Source organism: Sus scrofa, chromosome 1, assembly GCF_000003025.6.
Source record: "Sus scrofa isolate TJ Tabasco breed Duroc chromosome 1, Sscrofa11.1, whole genome shotgun sequence".
Classification (NCBI taxonomy): Eukaryota; Metazoa; Chordata; class Mammalia; order Artiodactyla; family Suidae; genus Sus; species Sus scrofa.
Window position 1 is genome coordinate 189,152,624 of NC_010443.5, and position 23,885 is coordinate 189,176,508.

Genomic DNA, 23,885 nt, shown 5'->3' on the forward strand with positions numbered 1-23,885 from the left:
CTAAAGTTTAAAGTTAAATTAATAATAATAACTAATGTGAACAGTTGTCAATGGAATCTTCCTGAGTTGAGTTTAACCAAGGCTTTACCCTTTACTAGTTCTGTGACCTTGGGAAAGTAACACCTATTTGCTTTGGGTATCTCTTTCTTCATCTATAAAGGTAGATAATACCATCTACCTTAGAAGGCTGTTATGAGGCATAAATGACTAACTAAATACAAGGCACCTCATCAGAGCAATGATATATGAAAGGTTTTAAAGGAGCTCCCATCGTGGCGCAGAGGAAATGAATCCGTCTGGGAACCATGAGGTTGTGGGTTCATTGCCTGGCCTTGCTCAGTGGGTTAAGGATCCAGTGTTGCTGTGAGCTATGGTGTAGGTCACAGACGCAGCCCAGATCTGGCGTGGTTGTGGCTGTGGCTGTGGCGTAGGCTGGCAGCTACAGCTCCAATTAGAACCCTAGTTTGGGAACCTCCATATGCCATGGGTGTGGCCCTTAAAAAGACAAAAGGAAAAAAAATTTTTTAATTAAAAATTAAAGGTTTTTAATAAATTACAGTTGCTATGAGTCCTACCTACTGCCTCAAATAGTCATTTGTACCTGTCAACTCTTTTAAGAGTGTAAGCACCTTGGAGGCAGGACCATTTCAGATACATCTTTCTTCGGGGGTGCCGTGCCCATGGCATGCAGAAGTTCCCAGGCCAGAGATCAAACCCATGCCACAGCAGTGATCCAAGCTGCTGCAGTAACAACACCTGGATCCTCAACCCACTGCACATCAAGGGAACTCCTCAAATGCATCTTTATATCTGCCCACTACCCAGCACTCTGCTTCATGTAATATTCTATGCATTTATGTTAAATGCATTACTATAATACTTTGGTTATCATTCTGCTAACCTAGATTTTAAGCATAAATGCTAGAGTATGTTAAAATGCTCTTTTACCCAGGAATGCAGTATGTATTAATATCTTTATTGCAAGGCTCTGATGGTCTTTTGTTACTTATTACATGTTGAAAGCAAAGTTGTATCTGTTAAGAAGTAAAATCACAAGTTAGTCTTCAGTGCATTAAAAGATCACTGTTTTCATGTTTTCCATTTCTTTGTTCAGTAGCTTGAAAAATGCAAATACTCCTTCAGTCATGTTTTTTCTTCCAGATCTTAAAATAAGAGGAATCTGCATCCTAAAACAGAGTGACGGAAACATGAATCAGTCCTTTCTACCCCAGTTTTTGACAGTTAATTCCTTCTGTTTTGAGGAACTATATCATTATGATTCACTACTGGGAATCTATATAAAACCTGGGAAAATGCTTAAATTAGAATAAAAATCACAGTCAGAATTCTAGATCTACACAAAAATCTCTAATGGGCTTAGCATCATTATTTCCTCTGTCATTGGTTAGCACCTGCTTATGCCCTTTCACTAATGCTGAAATCTCTTATTACTCTTCTAGATCAGCACGTCACACCTACACTGACTTGCCTTAATAAATACAAAGAGTAGGTCAGAGCATCTAGAAGTAAATTATTTGACAGATTACTCTCAAATAATTTGTGAACTTTTTTAGTATACTGACAGAAGAGTAAAATAAGGCAGCTCAATAATCTCTAAGAGGTGATATTTCATTTGGGAAGATAACCATTTAGTTTGGGATAATACGGGCATTCTCTTAGACACTTATAAAATCTTAGGAGATGGATATAATAGAAAGTAACAGTGGGGAGAAAAGGAGGAAGAAGAGAATTGAGTAAAAAAGTGAGGAAAAATTTTTTAAAGTTTTTTTTTGTGTGTAAAGGGTTTTGTGTAAAGAAATAGTTTTGGGGAAACAAAAGAATGTCCAGTTTATCATAAAGTGATAAAGCAGTGAGACCACATAATAAGCAATATTTTTAAAATGCTGGTAGAAATCATCATTTTTAGCAAATGTTAGATATAATAAAATGCCTAGGTTAACTGAGTGATGTTTATATTTTACAGTTAGGTATTCTGTAAACAAAATAACCTTATGGACATTCCTGAGAGAACAACTGCTACAGTGGGACTGAAACTCTAGCTCCTGGTTTCTTTCCCTCTGAAATAATTATTTCTATAATGTGTTCTTTCTCTGCCATATTACTTAACTCTTTGATCTTTACTATCTGTTCACTGAACATTCTGCTGCCATCAAAACAAAAGCATTAACAGCTAATACTTAATAGGCATAACACTCCACAGTATGTTTAAAGAGCTTTCCAGATGCAACTGATTTAAGTCCCATAATAATCCTATGACTAGGTGCTATTTTCATCAGCAATGTCCATTTTGTAGATGGGGAGATTGATTTATCAAGAAATAACTTGCTTGAGGTCATGGGATGAGTATGGGTAGAGCTGGGATTTCAACCCAGGTAACCTGGCACCAGGCTCTATGCTCTTAACCAGGATGCTGTGTCACCTTTCTAAAAATGTGGCCTTTCCTTCCCTTATCCATCACTGGACACAATGTCACTATGTCTGTTGTCCTCCATATTTCAAACTCAGATATGGTATCTGATGATCTTTAGAACCATCCCACACGACCAGGTCTCAACCTTACCAAAATACTTATAAACGTTTTGGCCCAAGGCACCCCACATTACAAGTTGATAGTAAATGAATGGCCCCCTTCATGATTTTTCAAGCTCTAAACATGTTAGTATATCATGAAAGTTTTATAACCTTTAAGTCTCTAAGTATTTTGTTCTTTTGCTTTTTCACTAATTCATTTAACTGTCCTTCAAAAAATTGGAACAAATTACATATCTAACATTTTGTGCCTACTTAAAGAGTGGGGGGTTATCTAATGTTACAGGCGGCATGATCCCATCTTATAATTCTCTTTATATACAATCCCTACTAACATTTCTAAAAGAAAGTAGTGATCAATGAAATATTTTAATAAAAACCATTCACAGAAATAACCTTTCTTTGCATAATCATATCTATGTGATCTATAATTTTTGGCTCAACTCACAATTTTCTCAGAAGTAGTTTATAACATTCTTCACTTTTCTGTAAGAACGAGGGCTGAAAGAATGAGTGATCAGCGTATTCTTCTAGTCATGAACAGAGGCACATCTGAGATGTGCAAAATGCTTCTGGAGCAAGACCAAAGGAAGCAGTACTACACATGAGAGTGCATCTCTTTTAATAGTGTGGGAAGTGGCTAAGGTGCACCTAGTCCTGGGGAGAAATGGGAGGAGAGGTCAGGTATCAACCCAAAGAGGTGACACTTGTAGGATATTGAGACTTGTAGGGTGAGTAGGAGTTTGTAGGAAGAAATGGTGGAGAAAGAGCACTGGTGGCACATATACTGGCCCAACAGTAAGTGTAGAAAAAAAAATGGCAGTCTTTGATTTACCTTGTAGAAAACCTTTCTCCAAGACCAGTAGTAATTTATAGTAAACCAGCAGTTATGCATGGAGGATAGAAAACTTTGTATACCTTTTGTACTTATATCATGAAGTTGGTGGAAGATCAATAAGAAATTTTTAAGCACTAGAAACTTTCATACTTTCCTACAAAGTGGATAGGTATTAAGAAATATATAAATTGGTCTTACCACACCACTCTTAAAGTTCTCAATCCTTTTCTTCCCTATTTTGCTGGTCAGCCACCAGGCCCAGGTTGGTATATATTGCCATAAATATGCCATTGACAAAAAAGGCTGCTCCGCAATCCAAACTTCTTTCAAATCATTGGCCATGGCAATTAACATCAGCCGTGCACAGCGGCTGGTTGCCATCTTGTGGGATTGGTCTGCATCACTGCCTAGAGTCTAAGAAAATTTTCAAAAAGTAATTGAATGATGAGTATTTATCCAGGGTATTTCACAGAACTTTTAAGCTAGAAAAGATCCAGAAGACATTGAGATGAGGGTCTCCTTTAAAGTGGCCTCCTGCCCCTTAGGAGTCCCCATGGGTATTAAGATTGTCTATAAGCTATTGGTAATATTTTAAAAAGCCTGATGGAATTGATAACACTTAACCAGATAAGGCTGCACAGACTAAATAAAAGATTAAAGGTTCTTTGCTTTTAGTTGTAATTGTACCATCTTAATATACACATCACTTGAATAATAAAAATTTTTAAGCAAATTTTTAACATATTTAGCAAATGAAATTCTATAAAAGATGTAGCCCATGGGGATGAAATGGAGGGAGATGATAAAAGTGGCTTCTAGGTATTGAACAAATCTGGTACTACTATTCTAGTTAGCCCACTACCATTCTACAAATAAATAAACTGAGGCCCAGAAAGGCAGTAATTTATCTGTGCTCATACAGATCATTCAGTAGTAACCAGGTCTATATTCCAAGTCCTTGATTCCTATAATAGAGTGCTTATTCGATTTTACCATAGTCCCTTCAAAGGAAATGCGAAAATATAAATTGTATATGTAAACATTTACATAGCATATGTAGCTTTATGTCTCAGCAGAAATATATATTAATAGAAAAGAAGGAAAATTTCATGGTCTTTGGAGAGATTTTTTATTATTGAGTAATTCTGGATTCTTCCTGAGACATTTACTATTTATTTGATAGATCACTTACATGTAATCTGTGAACTGCCGGGAGCACAGGCCTGGGTGAGGCTAACCTAAAATTATCAAAGTTCAGCAAGGCTTTTTCTAAGCTTCTTCACCATAATCTCTCTTTAAAATCCCAGTAAGATTTAACGTACTAAAATTCAGCCACACAAAACCTTTCAGTGTTGCTATAATTTGTGAATTTATAGAAACTGGTTTTAAAAATACTGACAACCCTTTTAATAGTGGATTAATATAAGCAGTATGCTGGTGATTTCTTTAGCTTATATTAAAACTGAATGCCAAAGCACTATCAGCCAGCCTAAACAGTTTTCCTAATGCCATGAGTTAAGTGTCATAAATAATTAATAAGCAGTTCTAATGTGAAAACCCTGAGGCATAGTACTATAACACTAATATATAACTACTAAAGCATTCCGATTATTCCCCAACTAGAAAATTTTACCTTTGTGACTTCTTCAGTTAGGGCATTCTTCACAATATTTGATTTTACAGGTCCTGGGCAAACATTAGAAACTGTTATACCTGGGTATGTGGCAAGTTCAGTTCGGAGGGTATTAAAAAAACCCTATCAGGAAAAAAAATCAAGTACAAATACATATCTCATGGTTACTTTTAGCATGAAATTACTCTTTAACTTTTTATGAAGGACAATAGCAGCACATTATCAAAATATGTTCTGAAATGCCTCAGTAAAGGACAGGAAATGGAATTACACAAGATGAGGCATTTTTAACTCTAAGACTGGACGCAATCTAGAACAGGGTTCTCGGCTTGTTCTGGGTATGAATGGTTCACCCCGTTGGCAGTGGCAGCCCATGCCATCAGTGATTTTTATGGAAGGCAAGCGCTGGATAAGTGGAAGGCTCCCCCGGGAAAGTCTGAGACACCCTCTCAGCCAGTCCCTGGCTCTCCACTCTAGGACTGCATGTTCTCCACTGATCATCACCCAGGCTGGGTTTCTTTTTATCTGTCAAAGGGGCCTGAAGTGCAGATGTTGGTGCAAGAGGGGATTGATTAGCACTTAACTGAAACTGTCACAGAGAACAGTTCAACTTTTTCCATGACTATTTTAACAGACAATTAGTTTCAGCCAAGATTTATCTTTCTTAGGGTAGTAAGAGAATACATGGTTAATTAAAAATGTTATATGATTGCTCGCATGACTTTTGTAAAAACAAGCTAGACTCTCAGGACTTCAAAGATACTGGCCATTTCTAAACCAAACAGAGTAAATATCTACTTCCCCTCATCTTTTCTTCTAAATCAGGAAATATTCCAAGACTATACTGTTATAATCTGAGTTAACATTGAAAAGCCTAAATAGCTAACCCAGAGTACATTCATTTATGATCCAATAATAATTTCCATATGCCGCAGAGTGGCCGAAAAAGAAAAAAAAGCCTCCTGGTCTCAGAATTCAGCTACTGGTAAAACTAGAGTCTCAACTTGCCACATAGTATCATCAGACAATCAAATTCAGTAATAAAACAGGGAGTCTAGCAGGATGGAACAAACAACTCATTGTGTGTGTTTGAAAGCTTCCTGCATGTCATGATACTTGCTACCAAGCAGATGAGGTGGCCTCCTTCCCTCTCCTGCCTGCTTGACTCTCCTGACTGCTCTATAGGAAGTAACTGATACCCCATTACCAAGTATGAGGAAATCATCAGTGCAGTATTTTGTTACATCACCCTCTGCAACTGTCTGCTCTTCACAGCACAAAGCAGATTCTTAAGAACCAGAGCTTCAAATTTTCATGAAATTGTGATGACCACTCAGCTATTCCAAAAATGAAACATCCTACTTAAACTGACCTTCAACAGCATTAATTATAAATCAAGTGTCTCTTTTAATCATTCTCTTCCTATTGGTCATGTGATTTAATTTGCTCCATGTTATAGCTTAATACCATTTCTTTATATCCACTCTTAAGCCAACATTAAAAATTCATTTATTTCTAATATTCATATCTCTTAAGGTATACAAGCTAAGTCAAGCTTTCTCCCAGCCTCTGCCTGAACTAGCTTTTCTTCTTCCAATGACATCAGAGTAAATAGAGTCAAAGCTAGTCCCAGTGGGGTATGAAGCCCAGGACTGATCATCCAGTGGGAAGATTCTATTTCTGACATATCTATTTAGAAATGCAGGTAAAATAAACACCAACAACAATAAGGAAGGAAAAAAATCATCACAGAAATGAGAGGGCAAGTAAATCCTGACTGTTTGCAGAAGAAACAAGAGGTAGACCCCAGATTTGCCATGAAGATGTGGCAGAAATGAGGATGAGGTAAAGGGTGATGTCATTTAAATCACACACTTTTGGGGGCAGGGAGCATATCTGACCATCTTTATACTTCCAGGATCTGTTGCAGTGCACAACACAGTGTAGATGCTCAATATGTGTTTGCTGAATTAGGAAGAGGCAGGTGAAGCTCAAGTCTTTTTTAGCATCTTCTGGATAAATCTTCTACCCAAGGTCTCCTTGGGGTTCTCTTTCTGCCTCCTTACATCACTACCCAGTTCCCACAATATCTTACAATGATGGCCATATCCCCCCCATACATATTCAGATCAGTTCTATCAGAGGTGAATTTTGGCAGCCTTACCCGAAGAGCATGTTTGCTGGCACAATATCCACCAGAAAGGGGTGCAGCTATAATACCCATGAAGCTATTCACAGTAATGATTTTTCCTTGCTTCTTCTCAATCATGTGAGGCAGAACACACTTTGTCAAGGACACCGTCCCTAAGTAGTTAACTTCCATTAGCTCCTTGTAGACATCCAGGCTGGTGTCCACACACAAAGAACGCTGGGATACTCCACCATTGTTGACCAGAATGTCGATCTAGTTAAAGAAAATCAGAAAAGGGGCACTTGAGGGATGACCTGTACATGGACAGCTGGAATTCCTTGGGATGGCTGGTTATATGTTAACTTTATGAATCAATGGAACAAATTGATTTATTTCCAGGAGTCAGCAATAAAAAAGATAAAATGAAAACCAGAATCCACCTATGGAATTAAATTCCTTTTCTTTTTTTCTTTCTTTTTTTTTTTTTTTTTTTTTTTTTGCCACACTGGCAGCATGTGGAAGTTCCCAGGCCAGGGATTAAAACTGTGCCACAACAGAGATAATGCCAGATCCTTAATTCACTGAGCCACTAGGGAACTCCTAAGTTCCCATCTTAAGTGACTTTTTATGGCAATAAGTGTCACAAAAATAGAAGGCACAGATTTTTAGCTTCTTTTGTTCTACATGGAGGAGTTAATATTTGTTAAAGTAAAAAAAGTAGTAATTACATAAAGCCACCCACTTTGAGATAAGAGGTCTAACTTATGGGCCTTCATCTCACTGCATGAACCCATTTACCTAAAGCCCTTTGAATGTTAGCACCATAGATGGGAATCTCTTTGCAGCTACTTCAAAGCAAGATTTATCCAGGAGTTCCCAATGTGGCTCAGTGGGTTAAGAATCCAACATTGTCTCTGTGAGGATGTGGGTTCAATCCCTGGCCTCACTCAGTGGGTTAAGGATTCAGCATTGCTGCAAGCTGCAGTGTAGGTTGCAGATGTGGCTCTGATCCAGTGTTGCCATGGCTGTGGCATAGGCCTCAGCTGCAGCTCCGATTTGATCCCTAGCCTGGGAACTTCCATATGCTGCAGGTGTGGCTGTAAAAAAAAAAAAAAGAGAGAGAGAGAGAGAAGCAGCAGCATCACTTATCCAATAAAAATTCTACTTACTTTACCAAACTCCTGGAGAACAGCTTTAGTAGCCACTTCATGCGAACTTCTATTAGCCAGGTCAAGGGGCAAAATTAGTATATCTTTTCCTTTCAAAATGCCATTCTCTAAATAAAGACACTTGAAATTAATGTGGAAGTCATACAATAGTTTACTTTAGCTCCTTGCTACTTAACATCCATTCTACAACCACACTCGGCCATGAACTTATTTCTCGGCGGCCTTGTGGATGAGGTTCTCTCAGTGACCAAGAAGGGGACTGGTGATTATATGGCAACATCTTGAGATAAAATACTGGCTGGGTATATAGGAAGCAGACTGGCTCTCTTTTACATGAATATAAACAGGCTAACATTGGAACAGACTGCAGCAAAAAAATCGAGATTATATTGAAACTAAAATAAGCAAAAATTTTAGATCGATTTATTTAGAAGTACAAAAGTAATCTGTACATTTATTATATGATAGGTTCACTAGCTGATTTTTAAGTACATTAAAAAAAATGCCAAAAATCAGTTCAGAATCTTCCAGTCACATGACACACAGAGATTTCCTTCCAGAGGCTAAGGATTCCAGGAGGAATAAGGAAAAGGACACAATCCTAAAATTCCCAATCAAGAAAAATGTTGGAGTTCCGTGGGCGCGTGGTTAACGAATCGACTAGGAAATGAGGTGCGGGTTCGATCCTGCCTTGCTCAGTGGTTGATCCGGCGTTGCGTGAGCTGTGGTGAGGTGAGACGCGGCGGATCCGAGTTGCTGTGGCTATGTGTAGCCAGTGACAGTCGATTAGAACTGGAATCATATGCGTAGAGGCAAAAATAAAAAAAAAAAAAAAAAAAAAAAAAAAAAAAAAAAAAAAAAAAAAAAAAAAAAAATGTTGGGCTATAATGGCTCCTCTTTCTGTTCACCAAAAGAACAACTGAGGGAGTTTCTGTGGTGCAGTGGGTTAAGAATTTGACAATGGCAATGGCTCAGGTCACAGAGGCGGGGGGTCCATCCCCAGCCCAGCACAGTGGGTTGAAAGGATACGGCATTGGTGGCAGCTGCAGCGTAGGTCACAGCTGTGGCTTGGATTCAATCCCTGGCCCTGGAACTTCCATGTGCCACAGATGCAGCCAATTAAAAAAAAAAAAAAAAAAAAGAACTGAAACTAAATTGTCTTGTAGAGAAAACATAAGAGGTGCAAAGGCTTTATGGGAAAAGAATTAAACTGTGAAAGATTAAGTGTTTTAAAAGAAAAGTTTGGGAGTTCCCAGTGTGGCTCAGTGGTAACAAATCTGACTAGTGTCCATGAGGACACGGGTTCCATCCCTGGCCTTGCTCAGGGAGTTAAGGATCTGGCATTACCATGAACTATGGTGTAGATCACAGACTCCGCTTAGATCCTGCATTGCTGTGGCCATGGTGTAGGCCGGCAGCTGCAGCTCTGATTCTACCCCTAGCCTGGTAACTTCCATATGCTGCAGGTGCAGCCTTAAAAAGACCAAAAAAAAAAAAAAAAAAAAGTTTGCAACAATGATCTGACAGATAAAAGGAAAACAGCCTTACTCCAGCTAAGAAACACTGTTACGCCTCATTTCTGCCAGTGCAAGTCTCAACAGTAGAGCAGCAAGTGTCATGAGAAGTGGCCCAGTGTGAAAACACAGAAGGTCTTGGAAAGCAGTATTGTGAAAAAGGTCTTGTGGCCTTGGCAACTCTACTTCTGGGTGGTTAGTTTCATCAGCAAAGTGAAAGAAAGGTTTTTTTCTTTCACTGACCGAAAACATAGTCTACTGGAAAATTCAAAATTATTTCAGTTTATATACTAAATGTCCCATGAGAAATAATAACTTTATTATTTGAGGCTGCTTTCACTGTGAACATAACCACACCTAAACCCAAACAAAAATTGACATTGTTGTCCTATATATATGAAATATTATTCCATGTTGCATTTTTCAAACTGCATGCATTCCTGTTCATTCATCCTTTATAATAAAAACCTTATGCCATCCCACATGACATTAATATCTGATATTTTAGCAAAACAAGTCCAGATCCTTTCCAATTAAATTTCTATGGTTACATACATGTATGTCATACGTAAGAACCAAACTGTTCTTTCCCTAAGATGAAAATATAAGATATTTACTTGGTCACTAAAAATCGACCAGCGTGTCAGAGCACTGATGATAACTCCCCAATGCCAAGAATCAGTGCCCCAAAAAAGTAGAAAGGTAGCAGAAAAGAGAAGAAAAAGGACAGATCAGCTAACAAAGAAATGACAAAAGAAAGAGGATTCGGATGAAAGCACTTGGAGTATTTGGAACCAGGGTATACTGCCCAGAAGAATACTCCTCTTCCCTCTAAAATTTCCCCCTCCCCCTGCTTTTTTGTTTCTGTTTTTTTGGGGGTTTTTTGTTTGTTTGTTTTTTGGCCACCCGAAGGCATATGGACCAGCTACGACCTATGCTGCAGGAATGGAAATGCCAGATATTTAAGCCACTGTGCTGGGCCAGGGGACCTAATCTGCACTGCAGCACTCTAGGGACACTGCCGATCCTGTTGAGCCACAGTGGGAACTCCAAAATTCCCAAATTTTGACTCTGGGTCCTGATATACTTCTAGGAAGCACTGCTGCTATTTTAGATTTACTTACCAAGGCATCTTCTTTTCACCCTTTCCAGCTCCTGCACTCTTCTGGCTGACAGCACGAGAGAAACTCCTAGTTTAGAGAGCTGGTAAACCAGCTCCTCGCCAATCCCACTGGATGCTCCAGTCACCCACACCACCATATCAGTTAGCTCCCATTCTATTGAAAAAGGAGTGGGGATTGAGGGTAGAAAATAAGCTATGGGTTACAGCCATCAAAGATTAACCAAAAAGACATGCATTATGTCTTCATAGTCCGTTTTAAACAATATCACTGACTATGAAGACATAATGCATGGAGCTTAAAAACTGAAACATCATATGTTCATAGGCCTGATTGTGCGGATGGTCTCACCAGTGTGTGCTTAACCCCAAACTCATCCAGCTGTATACATTAAATATGGACAGTTTTTATATGACAATCATAATTCAATAAAGTAATTAAACTCTTAAAATTAAATATCCTAAGAAAACATTTCCCACAAAAAGCATGGATACAAATCATTAGTAACGGTTAACCAAAACATTATTTTGTGTATTCTAGACTCTACACTTTTGGTGAGTTTTCCAGACTTTACTTCAGGGTAAGCCTTCTAACCATGGTCTGACTCTAAGGCTGTATTTATCTGTATATTTGATAGAGAAAAGGATGGCTAAATAAATAGAAAGTGTCTGGACTCACTTTCCTTATTCATAAATGTGGGATTCAGATAAGATGATCACTAAGAGTCCCATCCAGTCTTCAATTCCATTATTCTCATTTCTTGCAATGGAGGTACTGATAACAAGTCTGAATGTAGCAAGTTCTACTCTGGGGTACGGTAGAAGCATCCTGGATTTTTTTTTTTTTTTTTTTTTTTTTGTCTTTTTTGCTATTTCTTGGGCCGACTCCCGCGGCATATGGAGGTTCCCTGGCTAGGGGTCGAATCGGAGCTGTAGCCACCGGCCTACACCAGAGCCACAGCAACGCGGGATCCAAGCCACGTCTGCGACCTACACCACAGCTCACGGCAACGCCGGACCCTTAACCCACTGAGCAAGGGCAGGGACCAAACCCGCAACCTCATGGTTCCTAGTTGGATTCGTTAACCACTGCGCCACGACGGGAACTCCGAATCCTGGATTTTTAAAGTCACATTCTCCCCATGTGTCAGTCATATCTGATGCCTATTAACTAAAGGTCATTTTGTAAAAGTGCTCTCCAAATGCCTGAGCTTTCATCTTGGGAGAATCTAGTAGTTCACCCAAGATGAAATACATATGAGAGAGAGATAAAATGCACTCTGCCTGCCCAAGTATGATCCTGTTAAAGATTGTAACTATGTTACAGAAATGGTTTCCTCTCCAATGAAAACCTTATTTAGCACTGCAGCACAGTAGTCACTGTCCACTGGAATTTGCAGAGTCACTGTAAGTGCCATCTTCCCGCGTGCCTTATTTATTAAAATGTGTAATTTATCGAAAATAGCAAAGAAGCCTATTATTTAAGATATACATTGCTGGAGTTCCCATCATGGCTCAGTAGTTAACGAATCCGACTAGGAACCATGAGGTTGCGGGTTCCATCCCTGGCCTCGCTCAGTGGGTTAAGGATCCGGCGTTGTCATGAGCTGTGGTGTAGGTTGCAGACACAGCTCGGATCCCTTGTGGCTGTGACATAGGCCAGCGGCTACAGCTCTGATTAGACCCCTAGCCTGAGAACCTCCATATACTGCAGGAGTGGCCCTAAAAATACAAAAAAAAAAAAAAAAAGATATGCATTGCTGATTTTAGATCAGGAAAGTTAAAATTGGGGAACTAGTTTACTGTTTTAAGCAAACCTAAAACCTAACTGTTGGGTTTTCAGTATGAATTCTGGAAACCATCAGGCTTCAAATTCCAGCTGTGTCACACACAGCAGTGAAATGCTCCCATGTGACAACTTCATGCCTTAATTTTCCAAAACTGGAAAATGTAATTAATAATAAAACCTCTGTCATAGGGTTGTTGGAGAGAAATGAGTTAAAACATGTAAAGCACTCACTGCAATGTCTGACACATACTCAGTGCTTAATAAGTAAAATGTCAACTGTAATTGTTGCTAAAATTATTTAACAAATGGACTTTTTGGCAGTAAAACACATTCACTCCATTAACTTGTGTGTTCTAATTTCTCCAGCCAGGTGCAATGGGGTTACTAACTATAATGGCTTAACATTTTTTTTAACTGCTTCTTATGCGCTTTAATGCATTACCTTATTAAAACCTTCAGGAATTATCTGAATTTTATAACAAAGGAAATTGTTGTTTACAGAAATTAATTTGTACCACTAGACTGTACACGTCCTTAAGGCTGCAACCTGGTCTCCTTTGTTCACCTCAGTGTTTCCTCAGTGCCTCACACAGAAACTGGCATAGAGAAAGGACTCCAAAAATCGCTATTGAATAAACACCCAAGAACCCCGGCAGACAAAGAACGTGGGTCCAAGTATATCTAATTCCAAAGCCCATGCTCTGGCCAATAGCATACACTGCCCACATTTTAATATGATCAGTATTTTAGAATCCAACTGTTTCTTAGCCATTCAAGAAAATGCAACTTGTCCTCAGGAAAGAAGTTTCATGTAAGTATCTGAACTAAGGACAGAAATATCCCCAAAACTGTGTCTGGGCTACAATGGTTTCCTATCAACTGGTGTACTTATATGGAAAGCCCCAACTGAGCCATATTCCTGATGGACTTAATCAGAAATATCAGAATGTATAGTCAGCTAGTCATTTATTCATTCATCAACTACTTGTTGCTCCTGCAATACTCAGATTCCACAGTGAAAATAATTTCTTTGTAACCATCTACTAACTAGCACAGAACTAATAAAAGATTTCTTCATTTGTACACCTACATGCAAATATTATTTAAACACAACAATGAAAACCCCCAGGCTGACGTTTAGCTTAGTACGACTGCAATTCTGGTACCCTTCTTCCCACCCTTGGAGAAGAAAACATTTTAATTTAGCACCAACTTTTTTGTTTGTTTGTTTACTAATTCTGCAGAATCGGATACATAATGACCTCCCATAAAGAGCTTCTGAAAGCAGATTCACGGAGTTGGAAGGAAACTTACAGTTCAACCCCCAACCCAGTTTGAGAATGCGCTCCTCAGGCTATTGACAGGCTAGTCTCTAATTAATTCCCTCACAGGATGAGGAAGCCAGTTATCTCTGAGGCACTGGCTCCTTGTTTGGACAAGTCTAATCCTCCCAGGGATTCAAGGATTCTTCCTTATACTAATGTGCTATATCTTTAACACCTAAGGACCAGCAGCCAAGGGTGGCAGTTCTGCCTCAGGGTACGGGAACAATAAATCAAGCCTGTCTTACTCAGGACGGTCCCTCATCTATTTGAAGACAGCTGTTATGTCCTCCCTAAGTCCTTTCATCTCTTGCTTCTCTAAGGTGAAATAAACACTTCCAATTTCTGCTACCTTCCCTCAGATGACATGGCATCCGGTTTCTTCCCTCTTCTGCTTACACCCTCTGCACAAGCTCCAGCTAATCCATGTTCCTATTGAAAGGAGCTGACCAGAGCAGGACACCAGATTCCCATGGCGTCTGGACAGTTCAGAGTAAGGTGACATGACTGAATCATTTCCCTGGTCCTCCAGAAGGGTTGTTTTGTGAGGGCCCATACAGTGACTGACTCAGTCACTGCCATGTCCCCAGTGCCCAGCACAAAGGCCAACACATACAGGCAGGTATTGAGAAGACATCTGTTGTTTGCAGTTTATTCCATCAGACACTAAAAGTCTCCCAGGATTGCCTAATCTTTTCTGGCACTTCCCTTCACTGCTGACTCAACTGAGGTGCCTGTCAACTAAAATCTGAGTTTTCCTCACCTCATTGCTGTTGACACTTTTCCTACTCTGGACTGGTGCTGTAGACTTTTCTGGATCTACATGCAATACCTAAAATTAGTCACTCTTAAATTTCACCATGTGAGACACATGCTTGAAAATGAAGAGAATTTCTCTAGAAGGATACATAAAAGGGAGGAGGAAATGGTGGTTGCCCCAAAGAGGCATAATGGGTGGCCAGGGATAAGGGTGGGAGAGAGCTTTACTAGTCAACTTACCTCCTTTTGCATTTAAAAAAGTTGGCCTTGGGAGTTACTATTGTGGCTCAGTGGTAATGAATCTGACTAGTATCCATGAAGATGCAGGTTCTATCCCTGGCCTCACTCAGTGGGTTAAGGATCTGGTGTTGCAGTGAGCTACAGTGTAGGTCCCAGACATGGCTCAGATCTGGCACTGCTGTGGCTGTGGTGTAAGCCAGCAGCTGCAGCTCTGATTCAACCCCTGGCCTGGGAACTTCCATATGCCATATGCCTGGGTACGGCCCTAAAAAGAAAAAAAAAAAAAAAAAGTTGATCATATGTGAGTCTATTGTCTATTTTTAAAATAACAAAAAAAAATTATAAACCCATAGAGAAGAAAATGAGGATAATCTTTTTTATCCTTAGTAAAGTCTGCCCATCTTTCCAGTCTGAACTATTTTGAGAACCTGAATCTATCTTCTTGTTCGTTTAACTTTTTTCATTACTTAATCTCACAGATATATTGTATATTGTTTATGTATTTAAATGTATCTATCTGAGCTTTATACATAAAAGGAGATCTATAAAGTTTACTCTTTAGTCAATACAGGCTTAAGAATGGTAAAATTTAGTTCTCTTATGGCACAGCAAGTTAAGGATCTGGCATTGTCACTGCTATGGCTCAAGTTTGATCCCTGGCCTGGGAAATTCCACATGCTGTGGGTGCAGCAAAAAAAAAAAAAAAGATGAATTTTTTAAAGTGTTTGGCTTCACCCACAGCATGCAGAAGTTCCAGGGCCAAGGATATAACCAGAGCTGTTGCAGAAACAATGCCATGTAGTTATGCTGTAGGCCCCAGGGGAAGTCCAGAATGGTGAAATTTTAAAATTACGTTAAAAGTTAAATTAGAGTTCCATGGTGGCCTAGTGGTAAGGATTCAGTGTTATCATTGCTGCAGCTCAGGTTCAATCCCTGGCCCAGGAACTTCTGCAAGCCATGGGTGCAGGAAAAAAAAAAAAAAAAGAAAAGAAAAAATTAAAGCTATTAACATTTACTTTACCTTTAAAACTATTTGCTGAGTAACTTGTAGTGTATTTACCTGAACTGTAAGGTATCATGCTTCACATGTAAATTAGCAAATTACATAACTCCATAGCAAAGTAAGTGTATTTTAAAAAATCCTTCAAAGTTGATATTTTTCCAGCAAATGTGAAACACTGACAAAACTGAATGAATTTGTTAAAAATTACCTTTAATCACCTTAACTTTTAACTTTTGTTTGATATGTGAAAATAACTTGTAATTTAACTAGCTGCTAGATATTGTCAACATTTTTTTCCTTTTCAGCACTTGAATAATCAGTTAAATAACTTTCATAGAACAATAAAATATAAAGTATTTCTATGTAAATTTCGAAGTCTAAGTTAACAAAAAAGTACTAAGGATCAAGCACAAACATCCACAAAGCAGCCAACAGGCATATACATTTCATCTGTTGAGATGGAGCAAATGACTAGGAGAAAGTCTGCCAGTCAGAACCATATATTTGCCATAATTTTGTAGCCCTGATCTTGCATATGTTATGTATTTTCCATAAGCTCAATGTCAGAGGTATACTAGCTATACCACCCCGCCCCCAAAAAAGCCCAAGAAAAAATTTGAAATGTTAAGGGATAATATTTTGTCAGGTTGGGTTGAGCTTTGGACGGGCATAAAACACTACACCATCTAAGATTTTTTTCGGTCCCTAAGAATCAATTTTCACCCTTGCAGAAGCTATATGCACCCCTTCCTTCCCTGGCCCCGTTTTTAAAGCAAATTAGTTATCACTTCAAAGCAAACCTTCTTTCATACAGAAAACTAGGTCCGGGGAAACCCCACTTCCCTCCAGCCCTTATGAATCCAAAGCCTAGCTCTGGGCAGGTCACTGAACTTCTCCGAACATGTTTCCCTACCTGGCAAATAAGATTAATAATGCCTGCTTTATAAGTGTCATTGTAAATGAACAGTTCTGTGTGAACACTGTTTAGCACATAGAATGCGTTTAGTTAATGACGATCAAATATGAAGCAGGGCACAGATAAAAAATGAGATAGGCAGGACGCCCTTTAGTATGACAGTCTTGCTCCTGGCAAAACACCAATCCAGTTTTTGCTAGTTATACTTTTAACGCAATAAATAGGCAAGTATGTGGGTGACTGTGGAATATCTCAAATTTTATTTCACAACTCTGACTAGCGTAAGAAATGGAAGATGAACAACCTCACGAAGTAGAAAAACTAGTCCTCAAAAGGAGGTTGGTTCCTTTGCAAACGCAGTTTCGCAAAGTATTATCCTCCAACACTTCATCAAAATCCCTCAGGGTTAGGAACTGAGAAAGCTGAGGGTGCGCTGCCAATTCCAGCGCTCTCGCTGCTCTTTAACTCTGGCTACCAGGCAAGTCCACATGGTCCAGGACAGAAGACAAAACGCCTCGGCCCCTTCCTCCCCAAACCGCAGCCCCCGGGAAAGGCGCAACCTCGTCGCCCGGAAGTTCCACGCACCCGGAGGGACGCGGAGAAAGGCGGAGAACCGACCGCACAGAACCCGGCCGTCCACTCCGGAAAGGCGGCTGCGGGTCCTCACCTGGGCGTCGCCCCTGCCACTCGGCCCACAGCAGGGTCAGGTCGCCATCTGCCCGCAGGAAGCGCAGGAGCTGCACCACGAGCGCGAGCAGCACGCATAGTGCCAGCAGCCAGAGAAACAGCTCCCAGCTCATCACCGCCGCGCACGCCCTGCTTTGCGGAGACAGCTAATAGAGATAGCTAGAGCGACCCACGAACCCTCCGGACCTGGTCTGAGCCGCGCAACTGCGCGAGTGCAACGGCGCAGCCGTCGCCCCGCCCACCCCTGGCCAGGGCGGACCGGGAGTGCAGGCTGGAAGCGGAGCCGCCCTGGGCTCAGGGAGTTGGGCGTGGGGGACGCCGACGCTGTCATCGCTCCTTAGGTTTCGCCTGCCAGGGCTCCCAGTAAAGAGTTGCAGTAGAAGCAGACGGCGTGGATGACAGATGCTTGGCGATACTGCATTTGGTACAGTAATCAAGAACGGTTAACAGTTGTTTTGAGGCCAAATAGTTTTCGAAGATCTAGTTGTGTCGAGAGGAAGAGCACAAATATTACAACGAATAAATTTGGCTTCTTCCTCCCCACTTCTTAACTTTCTTTAGATGAGCCCAACAAAGCACCAATTTGTTTTCCATCCCAGCCCACCCCCTCACCGAATTAGCCCAAGGGTTGAGTGGGATTGGCCTAAATTTGAAAGTGACCCTGGCCCCATTGCTGAATAAGAAAGTGCAGCTTGGGCAGCACTTGACCTTGAGCGTAATGCTAGGAGTACCAGTTGGGGATTTGAGCCAACTCAGTTGGAGTCCAGGTAGCTGGGCCCTCAGCAATCCTGAGTAAATTATTTCTGCACCCATAAAGAATATGTAATTTAAATGAGAAAATGCCTGTGAGGGACACAGTGACTCAAACGCAGTAATCCTAGTAATCCTTTCTTTCGTAATTATTATAACTAATTATCATTATTAATTATTCTTCATTATTTCTATTATACTTATCATTTTTTGGACTCCAACCTGAAAAGCAGGGATTTTGTTTATAAACTTCTACATTCTGCAACTCTAGTTCTCCTTATACCTGAAAGCCATAAGAATGTTTGCATTGTATTGAATTAGAAAATTGACAGAACACTGTAAACCAACTATAATAGAAAAAATAAAAATTATTATGAAAAAATTGAGAGTTCCCACTGTGGCACAGTGGAAACAAATCCAACTAGTATCCATGAAGATGCAGATTCAATCCCTGGCCTCACTCACTGGGTCTGCTGCCATCCAATGTTGCCCTGAACTGTGGTGTAGGTCTCAGACTTGGCTCAAATCCAGGGTTGCTGTTGCTGTGTATGTGGTGTAGGCTGCTGGCTGCAGCTCAGATTCAACCCCTATCTGGGAACTTCCATATGCCTTGGGTGTGGCCCTAAAAAAAAAAAAAAAAAAATTCATTGTGGCGTTGTTCTGGGTTCCTGGAGGAAGATGTGCCCTTAGCTAAACCTTGACTCTGACTAATGGTTTATCCTGATCACAACTTGAAATAATATTGCTCAGGAGTGACTCTTATTAGCTTGCTGCCTTTGCAGTATAGGCTTTTATTTTTTTTTTTCCTGAATAGCCATATTCAATTTTATTTTTTTATTAATCTTATTTTTTATTGTAATTGTTTTACATTGTTCTGTCAATTTCTGTCATACATTTATACACACTCTTTTTTTTCTTATAATTGACTTTCCAAATAAGGTACTTAAAAGTAATATTACCAGCTGGAGCTGGAACCAAACTCAAGTTCAGGTGCTCATTGCTAAAAAGTCAGTGTTTCCAGAGACAAGGGTTCATGGAAAAATAAAGATGCTTTACTCAGGAAGCTGGCAACCTGGGAAGATGGCAGACTAATATCCACCAAACCATCTCCCAGTTGTCAGTTAGAGGGGAAAGGTTTTATAGGGAAAAACTGGGATGTTTCAGAGGTGTGCAGGTGGGGGCTGTGTGCAGAACAGAACACTGGATTCTCCATCACAAACTCCAGCTGTGGGTGGGTGGGTAGGACAGATCTGCAAATAGCTGTTAAGAAGTGGGAGCTGAGACAGCAGGCCCAGTGCTGGGAAAACCCGTCCCAAAGAATATGATCTCTGATCTATCCAGTCCTGGAGTAAGAGGTCTGTGTGAGCTCTGAACATCTAAGACTCAAAACTGTACCTTTATCTTTTAATCTGATAATTTTGGTCTTATTCACGCCAGGGTATGTACTTATTATAAATTATGTACATTTATTAATTTACAAGCTATAATGGTTAATTTTATGTGTTGACTTTGCTATGCCATGGTGCCCAATTTTTGGTCAAACACTAGTCTAGATGTTGCTTTGAAGTTATTTTTAAGATGTGATTAGCACTTAAATCAGTATACTTTGAGTAGAGGCTTTGAGTAAAGGCTCTAGAGTGTGGATGGGTCTTATCTAGACAGCTAAAGGCTTAAAGTAAAAAAGAATGGGGGAGTTCTCATTGTCACTCAGTGGGATAAGGACCCGATGTTGTCTCTGTGAAGATGTAGGTTTGATCCCTGGCTTTGTTCTGTAGGTTAAGGATCCGCTGTTGCTGTGGCATAGGTCACAGATGCAGCCTGGATCAAGTGTTGCCATGGCTGTGGTATAGGTCTCAGCTGCAGCTCCGATTCAATCCCTGGCCTGGGAACTTCCATATGCTGCAGGTAAGGCTGTTAAAAAAAAGAAAAGAAAAGAAAAGAAAAGTTAATTAATTAATTAAACAAAAAAAACCCACTGAGGTCCAGAGAAGTGAGAGAATTCTGCCTCCTAGACTGCCTTTGAACTTGAATTGCAATATCAACTCTTCCCTGAGTCTCTAGCCTGCTGGCCTGCCCTGCAAATTTCAGATTTGCTGGCCCTCACAATTGTGTGAGTCAATTCCTTAAAATAAATCCCTCTCTCTCTCTCTAATGTATGTATATCTCCATTGATTCTGTTTCTATGGAGAACCCTGGCTAATGTATAAGCTGTGATAAAACCACACAGTCATTTCACCTCACCAGCAGTTCTTGCCTTAGAAAATGAAAACAATAAACTATTGTACAAATTTAACATTAAAAAAACTTTTATTTTACCTGAGTAGAGGCATAATTAATTTTGGAATTCAAGTATACATCTAAAGAATCAGTTACTATCATCAGAAAAAAAATAACTGTTATAACTAATATCTTGACAGTACAAAATGTCCTCATTTGTTCTGTTCATGAGTGAGAAAAATCCATCTTTAGAATCTGCTGTCTCTGGTGAAGATACTCAGCAAGTTCTTTTCACAAATAGTGTCCGTCAGGGTTACCTCTTTCCATTTTGCTTAGAATTGACTTCAAAACTTGAAGCCAAAGTGTTCAAAACAAATAAAAGACAGATAAACAAATGAAGGGATTCTTCTGAGGCTGGTGGGGCATAAGAGGTAAAGCAGTGGAAAGCTGGCCCCTTCTGAATCAGTCCATTCATGCGCTGACCAAATTTTAACCATTTAAATATAATATTCCAATAATTAAACAAAACAAAAAAACACTTAGAGAGTTCCTGTTGTGGCACAGTGATTTAATGATCTAGCTTGTCTCTGTGGAGGTGGTTTGTTCCCCGGCCCAGTGTAGTGGGTTGAGGATCCTTTGCTGCTGCAGCTATAGTTCATAGCTCCAGCTCATATTTGATTCCTGACCAGGGAACTTCCATATGCTCCAGGTGTGGCCAAAAAAAGAAAAAAAAATTTTTTTCAAATTAAAAAAAAAAAAAAGTATTCAAACATAAGCTACAGTATTTTCTCTATCAACAGAGAAACTCAAGAGTTCCTGTTGTGGCTCAGTGGGTTATGAACCCAACTAGTATCCATGAGGGTGCAGGTTCGATCCCTGGCCCCGCTCAGTGGGTTAAGGATCCACTGTTGCTGTGAGCTGTGGTGTAGGTTGTAGACATGGCTCAGATCCTGCATTGCTGTGGTATAGATCGGCAGCTCTAAGAAAAAAAAAGAGAGAGAGAAACCTAACTGCCAAGGGTCAAGGAGAGACCCACTGTCATGTAAGCGCCCATCTCCATCCCCACTTGGAAAGAGCAGCAGCCAATTCTCTCCTTAGGTCTCAGTATCTTTTTATGAGGCCAGGACTGCACTGAAGAGTAGGGCCATCACGCAAGGCCCCATGACCTAAAGCAGTGGTTCCTCAGTTGGAACAGGGGCCTTTCACAGTTAGAGAAAAAGACTGAAACCATATACTATAGTTCAGTACCATACATCATGATTTCTGAGAACACACAAACTCAGTCGCAGCAAAAGTATCCCCTTTGGCAAATAAATCCTAGTCTGGTGCTAAATCTCCCCCTACCCGAGCCATGATTCACATCCTGAAGTACACAATGCAGTGAAAACAGAAAGTAATCAAAACCCCTCTGTCTAATTCATAAAATATTAAGATACTATTCTTGATTAATTTCCACTAGAAATATGCTTCAGAGCATTTAATTGCTTCTTCCTAAACACCTACGTATGTCAGACAAGCATCAACAGCAGTAACCTTCTTATCTGTTAAGCATTTAAAAGCAAGAGGGTTTTCAATTCATAAGCCTTATGGGGACCCAGTTAGAGTGCTTAGAAACAAGGTCGTAGCTTGAAGACAATAGAGAGTCAAATGGAGAAAGTTCTAGGTGTTGATGCAACAGAACTTCCATCATCTCTGACTCCTGCAATACCTTGTATGCTCTGATGTCAAAGGCTGTGCTTCAGCGGAAGCCAGATACAACTTTTAAAACAGTCATGAAAGCGAGATAGTGGCTTCCCTCTTCAATGTTTTATTTTCCAGTCTTGCTTACCACACTTCCTTTTCTTTCATCTGGAAATGTTTTGAAGAACGTTGCTTGCAGTAGTTAAATTTCCTTAACCAGCACTTCCTTCTCCCTTTCCAGTCCCATTGCAAACCTCCTCCAGCAGCACACCCCCACTCTCATCCTTCTCTTGAAGGTTTTTTTCTGGCTATCTGGAACCATATCACTTCCTCCCTAGTCTTGCTTCTTTTTACAATTATTTCTGGTAGGAACTATGTCTGAAATCTCTAATTATTTTCAGGATTAATATATTATTGCCCCAAGGAAACTTTAAGCTCTTTAAGATGAAATAGCAAAGCTGATGTTTCTTTGAAAGGATCTACAGTATTTAGCTTAACAAACAATACATTTGAATTGAGTTAAATTCTCCTTTCCTTGAAAGTAAACCTCTGTGACGTTTTCAACTCAGGTTGGTATTAGAATAAGAGTTGTTAGAATTTAGTAAATCAAACTTCTGTATGTAATTAAAGTGCTTTGAATGAAGTCCCAAGCAAGGCATTTTATATAATTGGTAACTAAGGTTTTCAATTCCAGCAGTTGTAGAACGGTACCCGCCTTCCTTGCTTTTAGTCACGGTCACTTTTGATAGTGTGGGCTCAGGTTCCATCAGAGTAGATCAGCTAAGAGGTAAGCAGTTATGTGTAAGAAGATTGTCACCTTCCACAACAAAAGCATATATAAAAATAACCTAGAAAATCCAGATCCTCCAAGGTTGGCAGTCTCTGGGGGCAGGTGGCGGGGGCAGGGGGGTTGGGGAAGGGCAGAGGGAAGAAAGAAAGAGAGAGAGAAAGAGAGAAAGAGAGAGAGAGAGAGAAAGAAAGAAAGAACAAAAGACAGACAGACAGACCATATGAGTGGAAACAGAGACTAAGGGAGTCTGGGGAGAGAATATTCTCCCTCTAGAATGAGAAGGGATCTGTGGCTTTTGGTTGGAGACATGACCCAGCCACTGGATACTTGTGGAAATGTATACCATGTGCTTTGTTTCCATAGTGCCGGGTGGCCAAGGGCCAGATGTGCTAAAGCTCCAGCAGCACTTGAAGACATACCCAATAAAGAACTGTCTGGCCCCAAATGCCCAGGGTGCCTGCTCAAGGGAAGGATTCTCCACACCCTCTGCATCTGCTGGGCCATAACTTCATGTATAGCATTCAGATTGCTGTTCAGTATTCTGATATTCTGTAGGCAGACAAGTCTTATCTGGGGAGTCCTGTTTCTCTTATGTAAGTTTTCCTTCTCTTGAGTAATCTCATGGGATTCCTCAGCAGGAACATCTCAGTGCCCTGCTGGCCTCATGATGTTTTGCACATCACTGTATTGATTGTTTCTTTAGATTAGCTGACTTCAACATTATCTTGCATCTCTTAAACATGAAAAGTTCACAATATGATTCCCTGTCTCTGTTTC

The 23,885-nt window shown here is 40.1% G+C and overlaps 1 protein-coding gene and 1 long non-coding RNA gene across 3 annotated transcripts in view; one reads left to right on the forward strand and one right to left on the reverse strand.

Moving 5' to 3' along the window:
- Positions 956–18,122, reverse strand: DHRS7 (dehydrogenase/reductase 7). The gene is given in 7 exon segments (NM_001244160.1): positions 956–1,187; positions 3,587–3,802; positions 5,022–5,144; positions 7,186–7,425; positions 8,322–8,428; positions 10,960–11,112; positions 17,652–18,122. Coding segments are annotated over 7 exon segments (1,020 nt in total). The 5' UTR covers positions 17,785–18,122; the 3' UTR covers positions 956–1,139.
- LOC102157689 overlaps positions 17,959–23,885 on the forward strand; it is a 59,697-nt gene continuing 53,770 nt past the window's right edge. For both annotated transcript variants that reach the window (XR_002335512.1, XR_002335513.1), the window contains exon 1: positions 17,959–18,095. This is a non-coding gene — a long non-coding RNA (uncharacterized LOC102157689). The remainder of the gene's footprint in view (positions 18,096–23,885) is intronic.